Source organism: Eurosta solidaginis, chromosome X (assembly GCF_040869045.1).
Source record: "Eurosta solidaginis isolate ZX-2024a chromosome X, ASM4086904v1, whole genome shotgun sequence".
Taxonomy (NCBI): Eukaryota; Metazoa; Arthropoda; class Insecta; order Diptera; family Tephritidae; genus Eurosta; species Eurosta solidaginis.
The window spans coordinates 210,334,843-210,345,808 of NC_090324.1; the positions used below are offsets into that span (position 1 = coordinate 210,334,843).

General features: G+C 40.8%; 1 protein-coding gene across 1 annotated transcript; it reads right to left on the reverse strand.

Moving 5' to 3' along the window:
- Positions 1 to 7,556: 7,556 nt before the first annotated feature.
- Positions 7,557 to 10,645, reverse strand: LOC137235391 (protein WBSCR14 homolog). Its single transcript, XM_067758370.1, is given in 2 exon segments — positions 7,557 to 9,862; positions 9,865 to 10,645. Coding segments are annotated over 2 exon segments (3,087 nt in total).
- Positions 10,646 to 10,966: the final 321 nt, after the last annotated feature.

Consider the following 10,966-nt stretch of genomic DNA (forward strand, 5'->3'; position numbering starts at 1 on the left):
ACCGACTAAAAGGGATAAGTGTCCACATCTATTGTGGGTGGGGTTAACCGACTAAAAGGGATAAGTGTCCATATCTATTGAACCAAGCAAGATATAATCGATTTTGTTTCTGCAGATGATAGGTTTTTATTTGTATATTAATCCAAAAGCTGATCCAAGGCTCTATCTTTAATGGTTCAATTTCTACGTCATAGTGGGTGGGGTTAACCGACTAAAAGGGATAAGTGCCCATATCTATTGAACCAAGCAAGATAGAATCGATTTTGTTTTTCAGATGATAGGTTTTTATGTGTATATTAATCGACAAGCTGGTTCCAGGTTCTGTCGCTAACGGTTCAATTTCTACGTCATACTGGATGGGGTTAACTGACTAAAAGGGATAAGTGTCCATATCTATTGAACCAAGCAAGATAGAATCGATTTTATTTTTGCAGAAGGTAGGTTTTTATGTGTATATTAATCCACAAGCTGTTACAAGGTTCTATCGTTAACGGTTCAATTTCTACATCAAAGTAACCGACTAAAAGGGATAAGTGTCCATATCTACTGAACCAAGCAAGATAGAATCGATTTTATTTTTGCAGATGGTAGGTTTTTATGTGTATATTAATCCACAAGCTGAAACAAGGTTCTATCGTTAACGGTTCAATTTCTACGTCAAGGTGGATGGGGTTAACCGACTAAAAGGGATAAGTGTCCACATCTATTGTGGGTGGGGTTAACCGACTAAAAGGGATAAGTGTCCATATCTATTGAACCAAGCAAGATATAATCGATTTTGTTTTTGCAGATGGTAGGTTTTTATGTGTATATTAATCCACAAGCTAACACCTGGTTCTGTCGCTAACGGTTCAATTTCTATGTCATACTGGGTGGGGTTAATCGACTAAAATGGATAAGTGTCCATATCTATTGAACCAAGCAAGATAGAATCGACTTTATTTTTGCAGATGGTAGGGTTTTATGTGTATATTAGTCCACAAGCTGATACAAGGTTCTATCGTTAACGGTTCAATTTCTACATCAAAGTAACCGACTAAAAGGGATAAGTGTCCATATCTACTGAACCAAGCAAGATAGAATCGATTTTATTTTTGCAGATGGTAGGTTTTTATGTGTATATTAATCCACAAGCTGTTACAAGGTTCTATCGTTAACGGTTCAATTTCTACATCAAAGTAACCGACTAAAAGGGACCAGTGTCCACATCTATTGTGGGTGGGGTTAACCGACTAAAAGGGATAAGTGTCCATATCTATTGAACCAAGCAAGATATAATCGATTTTATTTTTGCAGATGGTAGGTTTTTATGTGTATATTAATCCACAAGCTGAAACAAGGTTCTATCGTTAACGGTTCAATTTCTACGTCAAGGTGGATCGGGTTAACCGACTAAAAGGGATAAGTGTCCACATCTATTGTAGGTGGGGTTAACCGACTAAAAGGGATAAGTGTCCATATCTATTGAACCAAGCAAGATATAATCGATTTTGTTTCTGCAGATGATTGGTTTTTATGAGTATATTAATCCACAAGCTGATCCAAGGCTCTATCTTTAATGGTTCAATTTCTACGTCATAGTGGGTGGGGTTAACCGACTAAAAGGGATAAGTGTCCATATCTATTGAACCAAGCAAGATAGAATCGATTTTATTTTTGCAGATGGTAGGTTTTTATGTGTATATTAATCCACAAGCTGAAACAAGGTTCTATCGTTAACGGTTCAATTTCTACGTCAAGGAGGATGGGGTTAACGAACTAAAAGGGATAAGTGTCCACATCTATTGTGGTTGGGTTAACCGACTAAAAGGGATGAGTGTCCATATCTATTGAACCAAGCAAGATATAATCGATTTTGTTTTTGCAGATGGTAGGTTTTTATGTGTATATTAATCCACAAGCTAATACCAGGTTCTGTCGCTAACGGTTCAATTTCTATGTCATACTGGGTGGGGTTAATCGACTAAAAGGGATAAGTGTCCACATCTATTGTGGGTGGTGTTAACCGACTAAAAGGGATAAGTGTCCATATCTATTGAACCAAGCAAGATAGAATCGATTTTATTTTTGCAGATGGTAGGTTTTTATGTGTATATTAATCCACAAGCTGAAACAAGGTTCTATCGTTAACGGTTCAATTTCTACGTCAAGGAGGATGGGGTTAACCGACTAAAAGGGACAAGTGCCCATATCTATTGAACCAAGCATGATAGGATCGATTTTGTTTCTGCAGATGGTAGGTTTTTATATGTATATTAATCTACAAGCTGATCCAAGGTTGTATCGTTAACGGTTCAATTTCTACGTCAAAGTGGATGGGGTTAACCGACTAAAAGGGATAAGTATCCATATCTATTGAACCAAGCAAGATAGGATCGATTTTATTTTTGCAGATGGTAGGTTTTTATATGTATATTAATCTACAAGCTGATCCAAGGTTGTATCGTTAACGGTTCAATTTCTACGTCAAAGTGGATGGGGTTAACCGACTAAAAGGGATAAGTATCCATATCTATTGAACCCAGCAAGATAGAATCGATTTTGTTTTTGCAGATGGTAGGTTTTTATGTGTATATTAATCTACAAGCTGATCCAAGGTTGTATCGTTAACGGTTCAATTTCTACGTCAAAGTGGATGGGGCTAACCGACTAAAAGGGATAAGTATCCATATCTATTGAACCCAGCAAGATAGAATCGATTTTGTTTTTGCAGATGATAGGTTTTTATATGTGTATTAATCCACAAGCTGATTCAAGGTTCTGTCGTTAACGGTTCAATTTCTACGTTATAGTGGATGGGGTTAACCGACTAAAAGGGATAAGTATACATATCTATTGAACCAAGCAAGATAGAATCGAATTTATTTTTGCAGATGATAAGTTTTTATGTGTATATTAATCCACAAGCTGAAACAAGGTTCTATCGTTAACGGTTCAATTTCTACGTCAAGGAGGATGGGGTTAACCGACTAAAAGGGACAAGTGCCCATATCTATTGAACCAAGCATGATAGGATCGATTTTGTTTCTGCAGATGGTAGGTTTTTATATGTATATTAATCTACAAGCTGATCCAAGGTTGTATCGTTAACGGTTCAATTTCTACGTCAAAGTGGATGGGGTTAACCGACTAAAAGGGATAAGTATCCATATCTATTGAACCAAGCAAGATAGGATCGATTTTATTTTTGCAGATGGTAGGTTTTTATATGTATATTAATCTACAAGCTGATCCAAGGTTGTATCGTTAACGGTTCAATTTCTACGTCAAAGTGGATGGGGTTAACCGACTAAAAGGGATAAGTATCCATATCTATTGAACCCAGCAAGATAGAATCGATTTTGTTTTTGCAGATGGTAGGTTTTTATGTGTATATTAATCTACAAGCTGATCCAAGGTTGTATCGTTAACGGTTCAATTTCTACGTCAAAGTGGATGGGGCTAACCGACTAAAAGGGATAAGTATCCATATCTATTGAACCCAGCAAGATAGAATCGATTTTGTTTTTGCAGATGATAGGTTTTTATATGTGTATTAATCCACAAGCTGATTCAAGGTTCTGTCGTTAACGGTTCAATTTCTACGTTATAGTGGATGGGGTTAACCGACTAAAAGGGATAAGTATACATATCTATTGAACCAAGCAAGATAGAATCGAATTTATTTTTGCAGATGATAAGTTTTTATGTGTATATTAATCCACAAGCTGATCCAAGGTTCTGTCGCTAACGGTTCAATTTCTATGTCATACTGGGTGGGGTTAACCGACTAAAAGGGATAAGTGTCCATATCTATTGAACCAAGCATGATAGAATCGATTTTGTTTCTGCAGATGATAGGTTTTTATATGTGTATTAATCCACAAGCTGATTCAAGGTTCTGTCGCTAACGGTTCAATTCCTACGTCATACTGGGTGGGGTTAACCGACTAAAAGGGATAAGTGTCCATATCTATTGAACCAAGCAAGATAGGATCGATTTTATTTTTGCAGATGGTAGGTGTTCGGCCTGAGTGCGTCGTAAACCGGCAGTGGGTAGGCGCACAAGGGTCGATCTCGGGAAGGTTCACTCAAAAAAATATGATAAAAGAAAACACAAAGAGGAATTTCCTCATTATAATATAATATTTAATTCAGAGTGAAAAGAAAATCTACAGTGGTTATAAGGTTACCTTTATGTTGAGAAAGTGATGACGGTGATCCTTGGCGATGTGTGCTGGTTGGCGGTCAATCGAGAAAGAGGCCGGTTATCCCGTTGAGGACAACCGCTAAGCCACGAAAAAGTCCTCTGGTATTAAGGAGGGGAAAAAAGCCACACACACAACAACCCCCACATATACGTGCATGGGTGCTGACAACCTGCACACACACGTGCATGTGTATGAAACGCCTGCATGTGCATGCATGCACACAAATGCGGCGTGAGTGTGGGTGGCTGGAAATATTATTAAAACGTTAGGGAGGGGCGCCGTCAATCAGGTAAAAGTTAGGCATTTGGCCTAAACATGCCGCCCCCCCTTGCGGTACGCAACATCACAGTCCGCCAAGGATCACCGACCGTGAAGAAGAGAAGAAAAAAAGTAAAATCTTATAACTAATTATATCTAACTTAACATAAACGCCGGTCAGTCCGCCGGCTTGGCGGCACGCAAGATGGTTTGCGCAATGGGTGAGCTTGGTTGCTGATGCCTCTGTCATTCGGCACTTTTCCCGTTATGATTCAAGGCCTAAGCCAGGCTTGCCTAGAGCTAGGGATAGCGAAAAGAAGTAAGAAGATATACGTGTTCATATTTCTTTTGTTCTGTCCGTGTCTACCTCGGATACGCAGCAGACATCCTGCTTGCCCGCCAATATTGCTGGTAGGAAGTTGGAGCTCCTGGGCGAGCTCATCCGCAATCACGGTGGTGGGGGAGCATCCGTCCAGTAAGGCACGGACGAGGTGTAGCCGCCCCCCAGCTTCTATCTTCACGACCGCGGTGGGTGTGATCGCTACCCTTGGTATCATGGTGGCGGTGGCTGCTGAATGCTGGGCTACGAGCCCTGACCGGAAGGCGGACACGGTGGTGAGCTGCAGTGTGTTGCCTCCGTGGCTGCGATCTTGTGGCTGATGTCGTTGGGGCAGGCGAAGAGGCCTTGTCTCCGCTCTGTGGTCACGTGAATGTCGTCTCCGTTGGGGGTTCCTGGGTTGCCGGCGAAGAGACCGGGTCTCCGCTCGGCCGTTATATGTATGGCGCCGTGCTGTCGCTGTCCCCTGTTGGAGCCGCTTCCTCTCGTGCTGCAGAAGTGGTCGAAATGATTTGGCTGTAGGTGGTATGGTCGGGCGAAGAGACCGCGTCTCCGCTCCGGTTCGGCCGGCATCTCGGTTTCGGGGTAGACGAAGAGGTCCAGTCTCCGTTCCAGCGTCCGACGCATATAACGAGATTGAGTCGTCTATCCGCTCTCGGGGTGAATCTAGCTCCTCTTCCACTTGGACGCTCCATGGCTTGGAGCGGGCTTCTTGTAATAGCTGCTCCTCTTCGTCGATCGAGGCGATGTGCAGCATCGTGTGGTGCTTCTCGCCGCACCGTTTGCATCGCCCTTGGCTTGGGCATGCGTTAGAGCGGTGATCAGGCGCCAAACAATTTCCGCAGTAGCTTTCGCGAATGGTTACGTAGAGGCGCTCTTCTGGCCTTTTCGCCCTGAATGCTGGGCACAAGCGGATAGGGTGTCGCTCAAGACACACTCGGCATTCCGACGAATAACGCGCTGCGTTCGTGGCAGCATTTCGTTTTAAAGCGGCAAAACGACCCATTTTCCTGAAAGAAGTGCAATATGTTTGACTGGGTCGAGTCATTCTCGAGATGCAGGGGCGAGTGGTCCCTAGTTGTATTATTGGGGATTTGGGAAATTTTATTAGCGCGCGCATAAGGGGAAACATCTGTCGCTGCATAAAAAAAATATTCATATGTGGCGTGCATTATGTGCATGGCCTCTTTCCCCGCACGTTATGTGCCTGGGTCTTTAGTGCCTTATTTTGTTTATTTTGTGTCACCCGGCAGCGTTTTAGTTGGCCACGGGCACACTTGTGCTGCAGAAAATGAGCATTTACGATTTTCGGTTCACACATTCTGATGCCGAACCGGGTAGAAAGTGTATAGCGTGGGTTCTTTTGAGTCGCTGTTATTTGTGTTGTTGGTGCTAAAACCCAACAACTTCCCTGCCCGCCACAAAAAAATGTTTGGACAGCAAAATTGTATGCGATGTAAAGAAAAAATAAAAAAATGTTCGTTTTGGATGAGGAGAATCATTTGTAGAATGTATCATTTTCCTCTTTTTGTATTACCTTTCGGTTATTTATGAGAGTTGTTTATTCAACCTTTCCCCAAGTACGCTTCTAGTCCTGTTTAATTGATGGCCTTTAGCAAATGGTACGGTTCCCGAAGGGTGTTTGGCTCCGGTACCGATTTTTCGGAAACGGGTTCTTCGGTACCCGTTTGCGTAATTTTATGCATCCCTAATATAATGTACATTTAAAACTCGGCATATATATGTACATACGTTGGTATAAGTATATGGGCAGTCAGTGCACGTACTTTACCGCATTGATAGTTTGACCTACCTTTTTGACCCATTTTTCATTTTCTACTACTTCTGCTACCAACACTTAGATTCTACCAATATTTCAGTATTTTCGCACTGAAAACGCATGCTGCGATAATTTTAAAGTATTGAATTGCAGAGCCCACCCAACTAACATTAGGAGGCGATACTGACCAAATCAGTAAATTTTGAAAAAAAGAACTTAAACAGGAAATGAATTTTTGAGTAGAGAAATATAATGACTGAGTACGCGAATATTTTCTGCGCTATTTTTCTCAGTTTTTTTTTTTTTTCTTTTTTGAATAATTTGGACGACAATAGGAAGTTTTACGTAACGATAACATGCTGAAATTGGTTATTTTTCAGCAGTAATTTTGGTACCTTGGAAAATTGTTGTTGTGATTAGACGTTTTGGTGCATGTTTGTCAGTATTTCACACTCACGATACAGGAAAAAAGTGAGTATCGTATAGGCATAAGCTATGTACATAGGTATATACAAATGTGCACGTAATTTTGTCTTGTTTACGTGTTTTAAAGGTGTCATTTCCTTGCAAATGTGCGATATTTGTTTTACGATACATTAATAATTGTTTGGTACAAATATTAACGGTAGCTGTTGTTTTCTTGGTAAAAATTGCCAACTACTACTATTTCCATTTTTTTTTTTTTTTTACTACCATTCCCTTTTTAGACTTCCACTCACTGGTACCGGCATACCAACGGCAAAGACAAAAAAAAAAAACGCACATTCATACATACCCGTGTATAGAAGGCAAAATTCCTATGAATTGAAACAACGGGAAATGTATCAAGAGATTTTCCGTTCTTTCATTTCATTTTTTACGTGGTTTGGAGTAATGCGATTGTTGCGCAGAATGTCCTAAAGAAAAGGTAATGATGTGGAAGAATTGTAATTAATTTGATTACTAATATATATTTCTTTTCATTAATCAATCAATTTTTCTTCTTTTTTTTTTAGATGTAAATTTGGGTGGCATATTTCTGATGCATTTGCATCGAATGGCGCACTTCAGGGGATGCTCCTGCCGAATTACTTGACACAGAGTGAACATTAGTGGATGCAAAATAGTTGACCGCAGAGGCTATGGTTCCAATGTTTTTGTTATTCGCATTTACAGGTAAAACCGAGGACGCAGGAGGAGGCAAAACCCCTGTTGGTATTGCTATTGCTACATTAACATTTGTGGAAGAACTTTGTTTCTTGATCAGTGGGCGAGAATTCGTTGTTAGAAGTTGAGCTAAGGTACTATTGTTCAACATAGGATCGCTAGTAGCTGACTGTAAATGTGAGACCATCAGGTTGCTACCGGTTACACTACCCGTTTTATTATTAGGTACATTGGGTACAGCAATCATGTGCTGATGTATTGAATTGCTACGCGAACGAGGTTTACTGGTTTTAGCTTGGTATTTTGGTACAGCAAAATTATCGTGACTTGATCTTGACTCAATCTTTTGCAAAGTTACATTTAGTGGCAAACTATTCGATCTAAAAATTTCTCGAGGGATCACATTAACACTTGTTTGTTGTTGTTGACCAAGCTGTTGCATTTGATTTTGTTGTGTGGTTAGCAAATGTTGCGCAGGTTGTTGTTGATGTAAATGACAAGTTGAAGGCGATAGTTGGCATTGTGCTTGTACCTGTAATTGTAGTGGGCTTGGCAATGATGTCACCTGACAGCCTAAATTCAATGGCAGCGATTGTTGATGAAGGTGTTGTGCATTTGGCATATTTATGTAGCCACCAGTCGATGCAGATTTCTTAAAACTACTCACACTTGGATAAGGTTTATAGGAGTTTGAGTTATTGGTGTTATTTAAATTTGTATTAACGCTATACACATCATTTGAAGCATTCAAATTGTATATAGAAAGCACATCGGCAGATGATGGTTCGGTTTTAACTGCCTGTAAAAGTATTGAAGAATTGCTAGTGTGTGATGAATTATTAGCATTGAATTGTGTTGTGTTGGGCAAACAATTTGTAGCCGCATGTAAAATGCCATAACCTTTTGGCTTTTTATTTACCATTGTAACATTAATTAAATTATTATTTGCATTAGGGCCACTGCGCGCCGACGGACTGAGTTCAATATTGTTATAGCCACCATACGCCGTCCCACTGCTTGTACCTTCAACAGAGCCAGTTATTGATGCAGCAGTAGACGGATATTGAGCGGGCGGTGTTTGCATTTGTTGTTGTTGTTGCTGCTGATGATGAAAGGCCATTGTCTGATGCAATCCTGTGCATGGCAATGTCGGCTGCAGGTGTTGGTTTTGTTGACTCTTTTGCTGTTCTGCCAACATTTGCTGGTACACAGTTGTCTGATGCAATGTAGGTAGAGCTTTATCATAGTTGTGAGGCTCCCTTCTAAAAGGCCGTTGAGAGTTCTTCGAAATTCGACCTTTCATAACACTTTTGCTAGGAAACTCATTAATTGATGTCCTGTTGCTTGTGGTGTGTTCACTTGTATTAGGAAACTGTTTTGAATGCAAAGGCATCGTTTGAGGTGCTGTTGGTACTGCTGTTGATGTGCTCAAGTTATTATTACCAACTGCTGAAGGACAATCGTCGGTCATAATAGCATCTACAGAGTTAATTGATTGCGTCTCATTAGTCCCTGATGTATTCAATAGTTGTCCACTGGTGTTTTCTCTTGTCAATGAAGCAGAAAAACGTTGTCCCATTCCCGACTGATATTGTATTGAATCCAATGGTGCATTTAAGTCCAACATGCTGGTATCATCGGTTACTGGCAATGTATTCTGTGAGCTGTCTACAACACCCACCATATTACTAGAATCCAGCTGATTAGATCCCATGATTGATGAAAAGTTGTAATCAACATTTTTAAGCATTTCATCTGTGCCTTCTTCTGGTACGGGAGGTAGACGGGTCGGCTGAAGCAATTCTGCGAAAAATAGAGCATCAAAAGTTAGGTCAATGTCTTCAATATTTGGCTGCAAAGAACCAAGTCCAGGCTGTATGAAATCTGCTATTCCTGCACCACGAGCTATCTCTCGTGGATCTGGGAAAGGAAAGGGCCCATTTATAGAAGAGAAGAGAGTATCATTTGTCCAGTCGTCAGGTAGCATTAACGAGCGATCGTTCAGTGGAGACCATTCCAAGAAATCGAACTCACTTTTCGTATCATATGTAAGACATCCTGCAGCTTTGGATTTCGAATTTTTACGCCATTTACGGTATTCTGCCTTGATAACAGTTGTTTGGCGTTTCCAATATTTTCCTTCCAACACAAAGCCTGGGGATTGCTGTGAATATCAACATCCAATGGCGAGGCAAATTGGCAAACCGGTGTCCTACGTTTTAGTATGAATTTCATATGCCAGCATCGCCAAATTACATTGTTCAATCGTATTTTGTCCTTCCAGCGTAAGCGAATACCTTTGAAGTGATTCCATTTTGGGGATGTTAGTTTTTGACTGTATGCCAGATTCATGCATTTGAACAGCTTAGTAAGGGAAGTTTCAATTTCCAAGTGTGAAGCTACAGCCGATCCTTCGTTACCAGTTTCTTGTATGAATGACATTTTACGTGGAACAAATCGTTGTACATCAGTACAAGTATTTTCTAGATCCTCTGATTTTGAAAGATTTGGATCTTCAGGATCTAACATTTTCACTTCATCATCTTCCTCTAAATCGTCTTCCTGTGCCTCTTCGGCCTCAAAGTGAGACACCATAAATTGGCCGGAGTGTATGGACTCACGTTCAGATTTAGAAATATTAGCAGTATTAGTTCCATAATCGGATGAGGCAGCTTCTGATGCGACAATACTGCTTGACATGTTTGTTGCTAAACCACAGCTTTGTTGTTGTTTTTGTTGTTGATTTTGTTCTTGTTGTTGTTGTGCTGAGATCGGCATCGAACTCAGTGGCTCTGATTCGGAGAAATCAGTATCAGTATATTCACCATGAATGCTCCTTTTACGTTCTACCGTGCGCTTATATTCATTCAATTCATCATCGGTTACATTATCGAATGGCTTCTTAGCATATGGTGCCTTATAAAACGGCCGCATTATGTTGATAGCCACGTTGTATGATTCCCTTGGAGGCGGAGCCCATTAGCACGACATGATCGCCAGCTGGTGAAACGGTGGCCTCCTTAATACGATTAGCTTCGTCCCATGTAACACCCTCGAGTATGTGTGATTGTGGACCTGCGGATATTTTATCAGCACGTCGATTATCTTTAATCTGTGGCTGTATGCGTTTAAATTCTTTTGGATTTGTGGCAGATATCGAATCTGCGTTAGGTTATTGCTTGGCCTCGTTCCTTTGGCTGAGTGCATCTGCGTTCTGTGGCAGACCCTGAGTCTGCGTTAGGGTTCTGGTGTCCT